The sequence below is a fragment of the Ambystoma mexicanum genome, chromosome 2q (genome assembly GCF_040938575.1).
Source record: "Ambystoma mexicanum isolate Mex_15411 chromosome 2q, UKY_AmexF1_1, whole genome shotgun sequence".
NCBI lineage: Eukaryota > Metazoa > Chordata > Amphibia > Caudata > Ambystomatidae > Ambystoma > Ambystoma mexicanum.
The window spans coordinates 855,974,336-855,992,178 of record NC_090924.1 but is presented as its reverse complement, the minus strand read 5'-3'; the positions used below and the strand labels follow the sequence as shown (position 1 = coordinate 855,992,178).

The window sequence follows — 17,843 nt, the reverse complement described above, 5'->3', positions numbered from 1 at the left end:
TGGTTAGTACACAGGTTCAACAACAGCCACAGACAACATGTATTTCGGCAAACAAGGGTCTTTTTCAAGGCCTTTTGTGAATGTTTAAGCTGTCGAACCCCTTCATCTTCCCGTCCCTCCACACTCTCCTCACCTGAGTCTTCAGAGTGATGTAGATTCCGCCGGCTTAGGTAGTCCCTTTCTTTTTTAGGTAGCACTTGCCTGTCTCGGTGAGAAGCCACAGTGGCTGCTGACTGGACAGCCGTCCTGGGGCCCCTCTTCCGGGAACAGGCCGGAAAAAAAGGGAAAAACCCACATGTGGGAAAAAACCCTTTGGAGACTTCTGGCAGAGAAGGAGGTGAAGATCCAATGTGGCAGGTGGACTGGAAGAAGAGACGAGATCCTCAGGGTTGACCACAGGAAGTAAGTTCAAAACAACAAAACTCTGATGAACGGGAGTAAGGTGCAGGAGAGAGGAGAATCCCTATGGGGAAGGGATCCGCCAGCCGAGGCGAGAAGGAAGCCACGGAGCAACCGGCCCAAGGAAACACAGGCGCGGTAGAAAAGGAGCGCTTCCAAAGAAGAAAACAAGACAGAAAGAAGAAAGAGAAAAACTAGAGAACCGCGAGTGAAAATGTGCGGCAAAGAGGAGAAAAACCGCCCGCCGCCGAAGCAGCGACCAGACAAGGAGGAGGAAGCGAGAAAGTCCCGAGAGAACGGCGAGGTAGAAAACTGGAGCAGGGTGCGTCGCCGCCAGACGAACCGGCAGACGGAGAGGAGAGTGGAAGCTCGTTCCAAAGTAAGAGGAACAAGCCGGCAGAGAAACCGCCGCACGCCGAGGCGAGCAGAGGGCACAGCTGGGAGAGCCAAAAGAAAAAAACAGAGCGCATGAACCAGAGTCGCTGGAGAGAGCGCCAGCTAAGGGTTGAAACGCAGCGACTGCGGGAATGAGGGGCAGGTAACTTCCGGCAGTGCTACGATTGGCCAATGGCCCGAGACCTAACACAAAGAAGGGACTGCAAAGCCCTACCTGCTGGGTTGCAGCCTCCAACGTGGAAGGAGCCGCCACCCGCGGTAGCGATTGCGGATGACAGTATGACCTCCTCCCCACCTAACCGCCCCGGGCTTCCCTGGGTAACGGCGGTGAAAAGTAGTCAGCAACCTTGGTGCATGAACCTGAGAAGCCGGTTCCCATGAGTCCTCCGACTCAGGGTAACCCTTCCAGGACAGAAGGTACTCGAGACGCCCGCGATAATACCTGGAATCATGGACATGAGATACCTCATACTCATCTGGCTCCGGGGAACGTGCCAGGGTAGATCTAGGAATAGATCTATGGTGAAGGTCGGGACAGTAAGGTTTGAGAAGAGAGGAATGAAAGACAGGGTGAATGCCGCGAAGAGAGGAAGGAAGCCGGAGGCGATAGGTGACTGGATTAACTTTAGAGAGAATAGTGAAAGGTCCCAGAAAACGAGGAGACAGTTTAGAAGGCTGTGTCCATCTGGGCAGAAACCGGGTGGACAACCACACCTGATCGCCTGGCTTCCATGCTGGACATTCTTTTCGGTGTTGATCGGCACAGGATTTTGGGCCTCATTACGACCCAGGCGGTAAGTTACCGCCTGGGTCGTACCTTTACCACCATGGCGTAAACTATGTTTACGCCATGGTGGTTGGCGGATTTACCGCCCCATTCCGAGGTTGGCGGGGCGGTAAGTCCCCAATCCCCCATTTACCCTTCCCCATTCCCATTTTTGCCCCATAGGGCATAATGGGAGTGGGGAAGGCGTTAATTACGCCACCATAAATTACGGTGGCGTAATTAACAACAAGGTCCCTTAGTGCCACGGATTTTAACACCTGCTAAAAGCAGGTGTTATATCCTCCATGGCGCTAAGGGACCTCGGAATCAGGTGGTAAGGGTCGGCGCTGTTTACGCCGCCGTAAACCCCTTACCGCCTGGGTCCTAATGAGGCCCTTTGTCCGTTGTCTGCTGACCTCCAGACTCCGTATAGCTGAAGTCTGGGCCTCCTTGATATTCACTAATACCTCCTCCACTGTCGGGGAGTTGGTATAACTGGGAACCTCTGGAAACACAGCACGAGGGTGAACCCCATAAGTGCAGAAGAAAGGAGAGAGTCCTGTGGCGGAATGCCTGGTATTGTTGTACGAGAACTCCGCAGTGGGAAGCAGAGAGACCCAGTTGTCTTGATGTTGAATTATATAACACCTTAGGTATTGCTCCAGGGTCGCATTCAGGCGTTCCGTCTGACCATTGGTCTCTGGGTGAAACCCCGAAGACAGAGCTCTTTCAATGCCCAACCGGTTGCACAAGGCAGTCCAAAACTTCGAGATATACTGACTACCCCGATCCGATATTATCTTATCGGGGAGACCATGTAACTTGAATATGTCCCGAGAGAAAACCTCTGCCATCTTAGCAGCAGTGGGCAGACCTGGAAGGGGAGAGAAATGTGCCAGCTTCGAAAAAGCGTCTACCGTAACCATAATGCAGGTACAGGATTCCGAGACCGGTAGATCAACAATGAAATCTGTGGATATCAGACCCCATGGACGAGCAGGAAGTTCGACCTGAGTAAGCAGACCCAAAGGTTTCCCCAGGTGATATTTGGCTCTGGCACAAATTGGACAAGCCTTGACATACTTGTAGGTCTCCTTTCTAGCGTTTGGACAAAGAAACGTTCTAGCGAGGAGCTCAAGGGTATTCTCTGCCCCTCTATGGCAGGCCGAGCGAGAGTCATGACTCCACTTCAGGATTCTAGAACGAAGAGGGCCTTCAGGAATGTACAATTTCTGTTTATAGAAAAGCCAGTCCCCTCTTTGTTGAAAGGGAGAGGTAGGAGTTAGGGGTAGTTGGGGTCTTTCCTGAATAAGGGCAGTCTTGACCTCTTGAAGGAAAGAACCAACGAACGCCAGGATTTGGTTGCGGTTGAACATGGACTCCTTCTTGATTGCCATATGCTCTTTGGTGGAGTCTTTGTTTGACAAGGCATCCGCCAGACTATTCTGTGATCCCGGGATATACGAGACTTGGAATTCAAACTGTGCAAAGAGATGGGCCCACCTGGCCTGTCTGGAATTTGCACACTCCAACTCTTGTAGTACCTTGAGGTTCTTGTGGTCTGTCCTAATCACAAACGGATGTCTGGCTCCTAGTAGAAGATGGCGCCACTCTTCACAGGCAAGCTTCATGGCCAGTAGTTCTTTCTCCAGTACAGAATAATTGAGTTGGCTGGGAGAAAGAGTTTTTGACATGTTTGCCATGGGATGTTCTACACCTTGGATGTTCTGGAGAAGAACCGCTCCTACTGCGACCACTGATGCGTCGGTCTCCAGAATAAATGGCCGTGATTGATCAGGATGCTGAAGGATGGGAGCAGTACAGAACAAACTCTTGAGATAACCGAAACTCTTCTCGGCCTCGTCCGACCAGAAAAACTGAACCGCCTCCTTCTTGAGTAGGCGTGTAATCGGGTACAATACCTCTGAAAAGTTTGAGATGAATCTACGGTAGTAATTAGCTAATCCCAAGAATCTTTGGACTTCCCGAACCGAAGTAGGGGCTGGCCAATCAAGAATAGCATCCACCTTGGTTTGGTCCATGGCAACCCCTTCTTCAGAAAGAATGAATCCGAGATAGTGAACCGAGGATACTGCAAACTTGCACTTCTCGGCCTTGACTAGAAGCTGATTCTCCTGAAGACGAGACAGAACTTGGGTGACATGTTTGATATGCTCCTTCATGCTAGGGGAGAAAATCAGGATGTCGTCGAGGTATATTATGACCGAGACCGACAGCAGATCCGAGAACAACCTGTCCATGAATCTCTGGAATGCAGCCGGTGCGTTCACCAAACCGAACGGCATCACTCTATACTCAAAAAGACCATATGGGGTGCGAAAAGCCGTCTTCCATTCGTCCCCCTCGGTGATACGAAGCAGATGATATGCGTTTCTGAGATCCAATTTGGTGAAAATTCGAGCCCCTTGTACCGCCTCAATGATGTCGGTTATGAGTGGCATAGGATACCGATCACGAATCGTAACCTTATTGAGGCCCCGGTAATCAATACAGGGTCTGAGACCAGTTGTGTCTTTCTTCTTGATGAAAAACAGGGAGGCGCCAGCGGGTGACTTCGAAGGTCGAATAAGACCATTCTCCAAGTTGGTATCCAGATAACGCCTTAATACCTTCTTTTCGGCCTGAGAAAGAGAGAACATGCGCCCAAATGGAACCAGTGCATTCGGTTCGAGATCGATTGAACAGTCTTCTGGCCGATGAGGAGGTAGCCGAGCGTGAAGATTCTCTTGGAAGACCCCGGAGAATTCGGCACAAAAATTAGGAAGAGCGTGAATACCCACATGATCCTTGGAGAGAACCCTAACCGACTGTTGTTCTTCCCTGGAATCGGGAGGAAGACAGTTGACCGAACAGTATGTAGAACAAAAACTCAGTCGATTTTCTGTCCAGTTGATATGCGGATTATGCCTACAAAGCCAAGGAATGCCTAGGATTATGGGAAAATGTGCGGCTCTAATAATGTCGAATTGCAGGAGCTCTGTGTGTTGGTTGATGACCAAGGAGAGTTGTTCGGTAGTATGAGTGATGAGTCCGGACGACAAAGGTGTACCGTCGACTCCTTCAACTTTCTGATCCACCTTCCGGACTATCCGAGTAAGACCCATCTTGTCAGCCCACAGAGTGTCCACAAAGTTCCCTGCCGCGCCGCAATCCAGTAGGGCTAATGTTTCCACCGGTACACCTTTGAGGTTCAAGGTTACGGATAGTACCATCAGTCTGGAATCCTCTTGGGATTCTGAAGCCGACAACGAAAGTGTCACGTAGGGACGCTGAAGAAGATCTGAGTACCCCCGGCTACCAGTCCCTATTGATGTCGAGGGTAATCGTTTCCCGCCTTCCTTTCCGGTACCTCAGAGCAGTCCTTTAGAACATGTTGGTCGGAACCACAATAGGCGCACAAACCTTTTTCTCTTCTTCACCGCCTCTCAGCAGATGACAGAGGTGCCCTTGTGGCTCCGATTTGCATCGGTTCTTTGCCCTGAGTAGAAGAGAAGTGTCCGGAGGGAGAGTGTGAAGGAGGGTCTACGGGATTACCCGATCCTCTTTGTTTCTGGCGTTCTGCCCTTCTCTCTTGGAGACGTTACTCGATGTGGAGAGCAGCAGCGAGTAGATCTGAAAACGTGGGAGAGCGTGGAGATCTGGCTAGCTCATCATTGATCTCATCTCTCAACCCTCTCCTGAATACAGCATACTGTGCTTGTTCTGGCCATCCCGCCCCTGCTGCCAGAATCTTAAAGGAGATGTATGACAGTACATCTAGAGCACACTGTCTTACATCCAGCAAGTCCTCACCCGAAGTAAAAGATAGTTCGGGTCGCTCGAAGGTCTGTTTGAGTAGGTTCTGGAACCCAGAAAAGTCCTGTAGGATGGCATTACCGTTTGTCACTAGCGGAGAAGCCCAGGCCAATGCATTTCCCGTCATATTATAGATCAGAAATCCCACTCTGGCTTGGTCCGTTGAGAAAGTGTGAGGTCTGAAGGTGAAGTAAACGGTACAGGCCTCCAAGAATTCCTTTACCTTCTTAGGTGAGCCATCAAATTTTCCAGAAGAAAGAGCCATAGGTGGTAGTTCTGGGGGATGTGAGGGTTCCCTGACCGCTAGCATCTGTTTGAGATGGGCATTCTCAGTCTTGACCCCCTGTAATTCCAGTGACATGGCTTGGAAAGCCTTCCATAGCTCCTGGACTTGTTCTTCGGCTGACATCGTGGTCTTTCTTGGCGTTTCAATCTGTGAATGTTTAAGCTGTCGAACCCCTTCGTCTGCCCGTCCCTCCACACTCTCCTCACCTGAGTCTTCAGAGTGATGTAGATTCCGCCGGCTTAGGTAGTCCCTTTCTTTTTTAAGTAGCACTTGCCTGTCTCGGTGAGAAGCCACAGTGACTGCTGACTGGACAGCCATCCTGGGGCCCCTCTTCCGGGAACAGGCCGGAAAAAAAGGGAAAAACCCACACGTGGGAAAAAACCCTTTGGAGACTTCTGGCAGAGAAGGAGGTGAAGATCCAATGTGGCAGGTGGGCTGGAAGAAGAGACGAGATCCTCAGGGTTGACCACAGGAAGTAAGTTCAAAACAACAAAACTCTGATGAACGGGAGTAAGGTGCAGGAGAGAGGAGAATCCCTATGGGGCAGGGATCCGCCAGCCGAGGCGAGAAGGAAGCCACGGAGCAACTGGCCCAAGGAAACACAGGCGCGGTAGAAAAGGAGCGCTTCCAAAGAAGAAAACAAGACAGAAAGAAGAAAGAGAAAAACTGGAGAACCGCGAGTGAAAATGTGCGGCAAAGAGGAGAAAAACCGCCCGCCGCCGAAGCAGCGACCAGACAAGGAGGAGGAAGCGAGAAAGTGCCGAGAGAACGGCGAGGTAGAAAATTGGAGCATGGAGCGTCGCCGCCAGACGAACCGGCAGACGGAGAGGAGAGTGGAAGCTCGTTCCAAAGTAAGAGGAACGAGCCGGCAGAGAAACCGCCGCACGCCGAGGCGAGCAGAGGGCACAGCTGGGAGAGCCAAAAGAAAAAACAGAGCGCATGAACCAGAGTCGCTGGAGAGAGCGCCAGCTAAGGGTTGAAACGCAGCGACTGCCGGGAATGAGGGGCAGATAACTTCCGGCAGTGCTACGATTGGCCAATGGCCCGGGACCTAACACAAAGAAGGGACTGCAAAGCCCTACCTGCCGGGTTGCAGCCTCCAACGTGGAAGGAGCCGCCACCCGCGGTAGCGATTGCGGATGACACCTTTATCTGATACAGTTTCATAATATAGGATAATATTGTCGAAAGGACTCAAGTGCGTCTCTTTATTAACTCCCTAGAATAAAAAACGTGAATTCCTCTAACAAGTGGTGTGATTTCTGTAATATATTATCGTGTTGTAGTGATTTCGATTCATTCAGAATACAGTGTTGGCTCACAAATATATGAAGGGTTTTAAGATTCCATATGAGGACCAATAAACATCCGTGTCAATAATGAGTCATTTGTCATGGCCATAAGTTCATTTAATGTTAATGCATCCGGCTGTGTTCAGCCTTATGCGGCATACCACGTGGAGACTAGTGACCCACACTTTACATATACCAATGATCCATTTACAGCCAGAGTTAGCCCAAGTGAATTCCAAATTTGGGATTTGAGTGTGCAATGTCCATGTTGGTTAGATTAAAATTGTAACTCAACGGCTATTGTTACTCTGCATTCGCTAACGCCTACCCCAGATCATGCATCACACACCATAACTTGAAATAAAATGAACACTATAAAAATAACACAACTAGCTTTATTGCCTGGTTCATTTATATATTCACATTTGTATCAAAGTTTCATCAATTCACATGGTCTACAAAAAAACTCTTTAAAAGTAGTAAATAAGTCATAATGTGTTCCACAATCTTGGTATGCCATGCATACACAATATAGTTATATTCAGAATTTAATATCAACAATTATATGCATATATGTTCACAGTTATACATTCATCCCAAAGGATGTACAGAATTCTGTAGTTTACACAGATTAAAAAAACATTCAAAACATTATGTTTCAAATGTGTGAGGCACAGCAAGCACAATATGAGCTACATTTCCATGGGAACATATAAAGTTTCAACTTCTCACAAATTACATTTGGAGATACATGGTTGTTAGTAAAAGTCATGTACTGACTGTACAAAACCTAAAATGAACTAAGCTAATTCATAGTTGAAGAACCTGTAAATGCAGTGGTAGCAAACAGCCAGCCCGGTATGTTGCACCTACATATTCGGGTATACTCTCAACTAGTGAATAGAAAACTATGTGAAAGTAATACTAAGGTTCTCAAGAGAGAACATAAAAAGTCAGGAAATGTAGAAAGTTAAGATGCAACGTTAACTTCGAGTCCTTAACATTGAGAGCACAAATGGAACCAAGGTCTCAAATGGCGGGGTGGCCTCTTGATGCCAAAGCAGAAGAGGCCCGTCCCAGTACCAGCGCACCCATCCTAGGTGTGCTCAAAAGCAGCTATGCATAAAGGAGGGAGCCATTGTTCCCTGAGACTGCTCATTTATTGCCAGAATTCCAGAATGGCGAGTGCACTCCATGACACACCACACCCATCGATCTGTTCTGCCTGGGAACTTATTCTCGCCACTGGAACTATTGCACACATTTCCATGTGAAGGTGGCACGGCAGGCAGCTTGCATGGAATTGATATTCAACCCGCAAACACGTAAGAGGTTCCCCAGAGCAAAGGGCTCTGAGTATTTGCACACACACACATAAGCAGCACTCTCTCTCCCTCTTTGTCCGCAATATGTTTGTGCATTTTCCAAAAGATGACATTGCAAGCAAGCGTATATGAAATAAGTAGTGATGGTGACTCGGTTGGACTCGGAGGTGACAACAGACTTGCTGGTGTGATGCACCTGCAAAATGTTGCGCTACGCGCCATAATCTGGGAGGAGCCATGTCCCTAGAAGCAGCAAAGAGGTCTCAGACCTTTTGCCCAACAGAGATATGCAGATAGACTTATTCATTTCCCAAAATTCACATTTCTGAGACTTGCAGTAAATGTCACGTGTACCACTGAAGCTTTTGCAGGTGGGCTGTGATTAGCAAAGCATGGAGTACATTCTAGGAGCGCTAGCAAAATCGTCAGCAGCTTTTTTAACTAATAAATATTCAGGGAGCACTATAAAACTAGTGTGTCTTCTGTTGTGGCCAGGTTTTGTCAGCTGTTACAGTCTGAGTTTATGTAGTTTTTTTAACAGGTTTGTTTTCTCTAGTAAACAACCACTGGATTACAGCATGCCTGCAAGGTATGACATAAATACATGACAGAAACACTTGTGTATAGGCGCGTTATAAATGCCATATCATATGACATCATATCATACCCAGTATGAATATAAGCGCTCGCTGAGGAAGCAGTCTACATTTCATGGAGACTGTAAGAATAAAAGTAGGCAAAAGGCCACGCACACAACATTAGCAGCAACAATTGGGTCAGAATTTAAAACAAAACGTTGCATATACATTGCAAAGCCTTCAATGTACATTTCCGAAGCATTTTAAGTAATTAGATGTTTTCTTTTCTGACAGACGTCCTTCATTTGCAGAACGGCTAAAATTAGGTAGTTCCCGAGCCACCACATGATGGGTCCTTGGCTCACATAAATATGGGTCACCATTACATGGAGTGTCATAATGGTTAAAGTACATGTCCATCAGAACTGGCCATCTGGAATGTCCAGCTATCCATTTGCCTCTTGGTCACTCAGAAGGGATCCCCGGTGGGAATGAGCTAGCTCCAGCAGTGGCCATTACCAGGCTCGGACTGGCCTATAGGGTAATAGGCCCGTGGCCGAACCAAAAAAGCAAAATGCGGCTGTGTACCCGTTTTTTTGGTCAAAGTGGTCCACTTTTTTGGCCGTTGTGGGCCAGTTTGATGAGTTACTTCATTATGCAATATTTTTGATGAGTGTTGCTGACTAAATATTCTTTAAAATGCACAATTTGCATCACATCTCATCAAAAATCTCTCCCTTGGGCATTATGCAAAAAATGGTCACAAGAGGAATGAATTGCCATTTGCAACTGTGGGCCACCTCTTCATTGGTGCCCGAGACAATTGTATGGCCCAGTCCGACCCTGGTCATCACTACTGCTCCTGGCTTTCGATGGTTGGTGGGCCCCTGACAATGTTGAAATAGCCAGCCAGTGCACCCAGGTCCAGGGAGAGAGACCGCTGCCTCTTCAGAACGTCAGACTCCTCGCTGATAAACAGTGAAGAATCTAAAAACAGAATAAAAGAAAGTCCAAGAATTACATTATCGCAAACACATGCTAAATGTTACAGACAGAGCAGTTCTTTTACCATTTCTACATTGGAATATCGGTCAATCGTTAATTTCCTTTTTGTCATTTTCATCATTTTGTATTTTAACTGTACTGTTCACAAAACACCACATCAACGTATGTACAATATAGGCAGATCCAATATATTCTCTCTACAATTCCGTTAATTACGGGACCCCCGTCCCCAATATAACAATGACTGCACAGCGAATATGCCAGGGTAAGATCCTTGCAGAATATGCCAGGGTAAGCTCCTTGCATAACAGAGGAATAAACCTCTGGCTCGCTAGAGATGGCAGGAGGTCATTGGTCGCCTTAGAAGGGGCAAAATATAAGTGATTCAGTGCTACAAGCAAACAATTACTGTCTTCCAATACGCCTTGCCCAAAAAACCTCTGATTATCAGCAACGCTTGGAAAGATTCTGATGCAGTCGGAGGAGAGCGTGGATGCTATAGACAAAGTGACAAACCTGCTCGACATCAATTTTGTTAATTCGTAATAAACTCCATCAAATGAAAACAACTATTTCAGGTAAAGACAACATGAAAGAAAACTCAAATATGGGATATCCAACACACAAACAGATATGAGATCTGCAATCAAACAAAAAGAAGAAAAAAAAAACGTTGATCACCAATTCTGCATGATTGTTCTGTGCACAGAGCATTAATCAGCTAAAAAAATCTGCTGCTCATTCGATGACAAAATGTCTATTGGCTGTTAAAAAAAAAATAATTAAGAAGTTGAACCTAACCAAAGCGGTTGCTGAATGAAACAGGTCGACTTTCAGAAATGAGTGCTCAAATCTGTCTCAAAGTATCGCCCCGTAGATTTCAGAATTATTTTGATTACCATAGAATTGACTTGGATCATACTGGTATATGTGAAGATCCAGAGACCTTTGCTTGGCCACGGGCACTTAAACAAGATACACATGCAAAATAAAAAAAAACAAACAAAAATGCATTTTGTACCAATAATGTTTTCTGGCAACTCCAACTCCTTCCTCAGCAGTCTTTTCCTTTCAAAGAGTGCTGTGTCCAGACTCTGGCACCGCGGCTGATCCTCTGGCGGGGGGTGCAATGCCTCATGTTTGAGTAACTCTGCTGCAGACGATCTGTGATTGGGGTTCCTTTCCAGAGATGCCTTAAGCAGGTCCCTCATCGTAGGGCTGCAGTCCTCAGCTATATCTTCAAGGGGCGGAGCCTGCTTATGAATCTGCAATAAATAACCCAAGCAAATTGGCTTACGGACTACTCATGGGCAAGGTAAGGTACCATGCAAACCTACGATGATTCATTGCTCCACCTTGTGATATCAAACAACATGTGATTCCCACAAATTAAACTTTACACTTGATTTTTCTTTACTCGTGTGGGACGCCTTTCATTTTTAAACAAGCATTTAGAACATTACAAGCGCTCCCTATCACACATTCATGGTTGAGCCCCGCAGGGTTGTCCAACTCCAGGTCTCGAGTGCCAGATCCATGTCAGGTTTTCAGGATCCCCTCATCAATATTCATCAGACATATTTGCATACAATGGTTCTAAATGTATGCACATTTTTCCTCATGACTATTAATTAGGGATATTCTGAACACCCGTCAGGCTCTCAGCCCTCGAGGCCTGGAGTTGGACAACCCTAAACTAGAGGGGACTTTTGTATTAAACATCTCCCCTTAATTTTCCAGCAATCAGACAACAGCTTACAATCGGCACAGAAACGTAGATACCCAGTCCGATTGCTAAAGTGAACAGAGAGAGAACGCTTTCAGAAAATCTGTTAGATGATTTTCGAATGAAAGATAGAACGACCAAGGTGTTTTATTGGTTCAGCTGAAATTGCTTTACCTTCTGTAAATGGAATTATTGAACTGAATGATGCAGAATGTGGCTCGCCCTGGGCCTTACAAAATACCTGTTGGTGCCATAACATGTCAAATACACACAAACAATATAGCGTTCTTTTGGAAGGTAGCCGTAGTGAATAATGATGTTAGATGGCGATGTCAAATTCTGAAGTTGGAATTCGGGTTCAACTATCTCCGCTGAAGTGGAGAATAATGAAGTGGTATGGCCTGAGGTGGCGAGCCCACCCTGCAGGTAACAGCCCGCCGCCCAAGTTAAGGGCCCGAGCACAGCGTTCTGAGCACTTTCATTAGCATCGGGGGCTTCCCTTACTTGCTTCCCGCTGCCCCTTCCCATTAGCACCCACGTAGATCACTAAAACTTACCTTTATCTTGCACCCCATGCAGCACAATGCCTTCAGCCAGGACGTCTGTCTTCAGGGGACTGCCTGGCTGAAGGCACTGTGTGGCGAAATAAAGGTACGTGTCTTTTTTTTAAATAAAATAAAATGTACAAAATAAATAAAAATTAAAAAAAATCACACCGTTGGCCCCCCTGTAGTGATCTACACGGGTGCTAATGGGAAGGGGGAGCAGGAAGAAGGGAAGCGGCCGGCGCTAATGAAAGTGCTCAGAACGCGGGCTTTCCTTTGTGAATACAGCCCACGTTCCGAGCATTTTCATTGGCTACGGGCGCCTCCCAGGGTGCTACTGATGTTTGATGCCTGTATACAAGCATGTTTATGACCCATAAAGAGCTTTTTTTTTTTTTTTTTTTTTTTTTTAGAAAAGCCCTGTTGAGTTCAACACTTCCTTATAGGGGGGTCAATACCTACAGATTATCACCAGACAAAAAGATAGCAGGAGAGTTGAAACCCCAAATGAAGACTTAAGGAAAACCGAGCATGCTGGGCCTGGGTCATTTATTTGCAGAAGGAAGGGGATATACTCGCTGATTGAATTGCTTACATCCTGAGTCAGAAAGGAATGTATTATCAGACAGCAGTTTCTTTGGAAACGGAACCGGAAGTAGTTGTATTTACAGCATGCAGAGTGGCCTCAAACAAGACCACCCGAGACCCTGCTGGGTGGTCTAAAGTATTTGTTTTCAGGTCCTCGTGAGGTTTAGAGCAGGCCTACCTTACCTTTCACGCGCCCCTGCTTTAGGGCACGCCCAGTACTGTTTGGCCACCTCCCCTTCCCAGAGCCCTCAATTTCATATCCCTCTTAGGGCGCTGCATGCGACCGTCCACTTGGTGTGGTGGTGCATGCATTTACAATAATATACGAAAGTATTAAGGTGATAAGTCTAATTCCGTTACATCTTGCCACCCACAATTAGAACGCTCATAAGAGGGTTTTTTTGTGTGGGAATGGCAGACATTGCCTTATTTGCGAAATTCACTACGCAAAGATTAACTTTGAATCAAAAAGGTATATGCAAAATGACTGACTCTAGATCATGAATTAAATATTCTCCTAAAATGGGACAGTTGGTAGATATATTTCAGGGTTCGATAAACCTAGCATGAAAAAAAGTATCTATATGACCTGCGTTAGGATGGAACTGACAGGGGACTCCCACAATCACAACGTGCCAATAATGTACCCATAGCTGCAGATTTGGATTCTACTCCGTTGACCTTCAACAGTCCTGCCAATCACTGTAGTGGGGCTACTTCACATGTGCAACACAAAACCTGTGGCATGGTTGAAACTCCTTCAGTTTAGCAGTGACAATGTTGGGATTGTGCATGCTGATAGTAGTTGCATGGCTGCATTTAGTCAATATGTTTCAAACTCGGTGCAATTTATTTTAGCCTAGTCTACTCACATTTTGGAAGAATATTTTAGTAGCCATGGGACCCTCGGGATTGGCCTCTATGGGTGTAAATGGCCAGCCGGCCATCAGATGAGTTTGCGTTCCTGGCTACCTCACTCCCACCCGTACAATGATCTAGTGGACGAGACCAGACACGATCAATGGCAGTATCATGAAGGCAGGACTGCTTGGAAAATGACTTCTCTGGCATAGTCTGCACACACTAATCTCTAACCGCAGCCACTGGAGGCCAATATGCCCCAATTGCCATTGGGCCTCTTGAATGTCTGTGGCTGCGGCAATATAGGCGGGATTTTCTTTACGGGTCAATCTGCTGCCGACACTAAAAATCACTACCAGCTACCAGAAAATGGGCAGGAGGCAGGAAGTAATGTGGATATTTTACAAAACATTGTAAGCAGATATCAATCTATCAGCCATATTGTTTCTAACGGACTATCAGCATAAAATATTCTTTATAAAATAGATACTGTCTATCCAGTCTCTACAGAAATTGCCGGGATGAGATCCATACATTACACGCTTAAAGCAAAGGTGTTCGTACAATTCTAAGATTTACTCTGATTGAGAACGAACCAGGGGTGCTGTAGCACTATTCAAACATACCCTATTGACGATATAACATTGGAACAAAAAAATTGCCTGGGGATCACCTGCAAATGTTTTAATACATTACTGCCACAGTGCCTCTCTATGGGCAGGGGAGGTTGGGGGGAGGTTCTGTGACTGAAGCTGATGAGGTGGATAGGGGAACCGCAGAGAAATACATTTCCCATTTGAATGTCTGGAGACAAAAAATAGAGCTGAAAGATCACCTGGAAGCCCTGCAGCCTATGCCCGCATTTCCTTCAATTTCCCAGTCTGGGAAGACATCTAGTGTTCTATGTCCTTAATTTTACAATGCCAGGCATCAAAGGGGGCACATCTGCCAAAACCTCCATGAAGTCACTGATGTGGCACAGAGCAGGTACCAATGCTCAGGGGTGCTATCGATACATATATACTTCTTAATGGCGAACCATACATGTGCGTTTGTAGAGTATTGGGAGGCAGGAAGCGTTACATGGGCTTTGTATTGATGCAGGATATCCGGTATACATGTGCTTTTGGGTAGGCACGAAAAAAACATTTGCTAGGAACTGCCATGATGGTACTGACTGGCCATTAATGGTGGCAGCTGTATAATGGACTAAGAACCTGGCCATATAATAGCAGTGCCTGGCAAATGCCGATCTAATAACTATACACAAGCCAAAACTGTTTGATTTGCCAATGCTGGTTTTAACAGGACTTCAGTCAAGGACATGCATATTGCTTATAACCCAAGTGGCTGGAAGGCACACTTCAGTATGGCACTTTTTCTTTACACCAGTAGTACATTTCCCGCTGCAATTAAGCCATTAACTTTCGGAAATTGCTTTAAAATAACAATGGCTGCCACTTTGAGCACAAAGTTTGATATCACTGCTTGATACTAGCGCAAATACATCCCAAAAGGATGTGTTTTGAGCGGTGAGGGGCAGGAAATGGGTGAGAATGGTCAATGGGATTATCATGGCCATGGTCAGTCAGTGGGTGGATAAATAACCAAACAACACCTACAATCTTTGTGTCCATCCTTCTATCCCTTCCCCCGCCTCGTTGTACTCCAAGGCAATAGTTTCGACTTTTAGGTGGCACTTTAGCACCACTCTATAGCCAAAACTAAAAACTGGACTCTATGAGCATCAAGCAAATGCCATTCGCTGGATGTGCTCCTTTTTGGGTCTTACAGCCAAGCCCTACCCATGATTTCGCTGGCTCCCTACATATAGCTATTATCGAACATGCCAAAAGCGAGTGTGTTCTTAAAGTAGCAACATTGGCTTGTATTCTGGGCACGTGCATCATGAAAATGCATTGACAAATGCTCCTCTGTACTGTTGTTGACCTGGTGTCTACTGGATGTTTTCGTGTTCAATTCAGAACAAGTTGTATGTGCATTGTAATTTGCCCAATTTTTAACAAAATGTGCTGTTAAATGCACAATTTTAACACATTATTTAAAAAATATTCTCAGGGGGAGGACCCCCCACAAGCCCATGTTTGGTTATGTTTGGCTCCATTGCTGTGCTCGGTTGCATTTCCCCGTTGCTCCCTAATAGCTATGCCCGTCCTATTAGAACATTGACCAGCTGTTACTCTGGTTGACTGGATTTCCATAAATGATGGATACTTACTATATAAAGATAGGATGGATACGCTGAACGTGGATACCGTTTCACCCAAGGTGGACTCCCAGTCTGCATATGGATGATTGTGGCCCCCATGCTGTAGATATCCGTTTTGGTCGAGTGGCCTCTGCAAAGGATCACCTCTGGACTCATGTAAATCTGTAACAAAGTAAGATTAGGTTATCCACCACTAACACTGTACGTAATGAAGCAATAATGATCTGCCTGATACTGAAGGTAAGAGCTAAGCTGTCAAAACCTCCGGCAGCGGTTGATGTGGCCAGCTACTGACTATAGTGGCTTCTATTACATGGTAAGGACTTCCAGGCCCAATAGAAATGTGCAAAGCTTAACTAATGCAGAGAGTCATAAGCATGCTATGCACTGAGAAAGCAATACACCGGTGGGAATAAAGGGCAATCCATCTTTCCATGTGAACATATAAAGTCTTCTCGCCATGTGGAGAGACATACCTGTGACAGCCAGAGTGGTGGGAACTTGGAGGTCTCAATATCATGCATTTGGTCTCTAGGGAAGCCAGCTCCGGAAGAGGATAACCAGTTCTGGCCCTTCTTACCCACCTGCTGCCCACCAATCCATTGCAAACAGTACACGTGGCATGATGGCCCCTCATTGCATATTGCACATATAAAGTCTTCTCGCCATGTGGAGAGACATACCTGTGACAGCCAGAGTGGTGGGAACTTGGAGGTCTCAATATCATGCATTTGGTCTCTAGGGAAGCCAGCTCTGGAAGAGGATAACCAGTTCTGGCCCTTCTTACCCACCTGCTGCCCACCAATCCATTGCAAACAGTACACATGGCATGATGGCCCCTCATTGCATATTGCACATATAAAGTCTTCTCGCCATGTGGAGAGACATACCTGTGACAGCCAGAGTGGTGGGAACTTGGAGGTCTCAATATCATGCATTTGGTCTCTAGGGAAGCCAGCTCCGGAAGAGGATAACCAGTTCTGGCCCTTCTTACCCACCTGCTGCCCACCAATCCATTGCAAACAGTACACGTGGCATGATGGCCCCTCATTGCATATTGCACATATAAAGTCTTCTCGCCATGTGGAGAGACATACCTGTGACAGCCAGAGTGGTGGGAACTTGGAGGTCTCAATATCATGCATTTGGTCTCTAGGGAAGCCAGCTCCGGAAGAGGATAACCAGTTCTGGCCCTTCTTACCCACCTGCTGCCCACCAATCCATTGCAAACAGTACACATGGCATGATGGCCCCTCATTGCATATTGCACATATAAAGTCTTCTCGCCATGTGGAGAGACATACCTGTGACAGCCAGAGTGGTGGGAACTTGGAGGTCTCAATATCATGCATTTGGTCTCTAGGGAAGCCAGCTCCGGAAGAGGATAACCAGTTCTGGCCCTTCTTACCCACCTGCTGCCCACCAATCCATTGCAAACAGTACACATGGCATGATGGCCCCTCATTGCATATTGCACATATAAAGTCTTCTCGCCATGTGGAGAGACATACCTGTGACAGCCAGAGTGGTGGGAACTTGGAGGTCTCAATATCATGCATTTGGTCTCTAGGGAAGCCAGCTCCGGAAGAGGATAACCAGTTCTGCCCTTCTTACCCACCTGCTGCCCACCAATCCATTGCAAACAGTACACATGGCATGATGGCCCCTCATTGCATATTGCACATATAAAGTCTTCTCGCCATGTGGAGAGACATACCTGTGACAGCCAGAGTGGTGGGAACTTGGAGGTCTCAATATCATGCATTTGGTCTCTAGGGAAGCCAGCTCTGGAAGAGGATAACCAGTTCTGGCCCTTCTTACCCACCTGCTGCCCACCAATCCATTGCAAACAGTACACGTGGCATGATGGCCCCTCATTGCATATTGCACATATAAAGTCTTCTCGCCATGTGGAGAGACATACCTGTGACAGCCAGAGTGGTGGGAACTTGGAGGTCTCAATATCATGCATTTGGTCTCTAGGGAAGCCAGCTCCGGAAGAGGATAACCAGTTCTGGCCCTTCTTACCC

At 46.6% G+C, this 17,843-nt stretch overlaps 1 protein-coding gene across 1 annotated transcript in view; it reads right to left on the bottom strand.

Moving 5' to 3' along the window:
- Positions 1–7,330: 7,330 nt before the first annotated feature.
- Positions 7,331–17,843, bottom strand: part of MAP3K8 (mitogen-activated protein kinase kinase kinase 8) — a 111,154-nt gene continuing 100,641 nt past the window's right edge. Inside the window, exons 6-8 of the mRNA XM_069648090.1 lie at positions 15,823–15,975; positions 10,885–11,128; positions 7,331–9,845 (exon numbers count right to left, since the gene is read on the bottom strand). Coding sequence (XP_069504191.1) covers positions 9,712–9,845; positions 10,885–11,128; positions 15,823–15,975 — 531 coding nt within the window. The 3' untranslated portion in view covers positions 7,331–9,711. The remainder of the gene's footprint in view (positions 9,846–10,884; positions 11,129–15,822; positions 15,976–17,843) is intronic.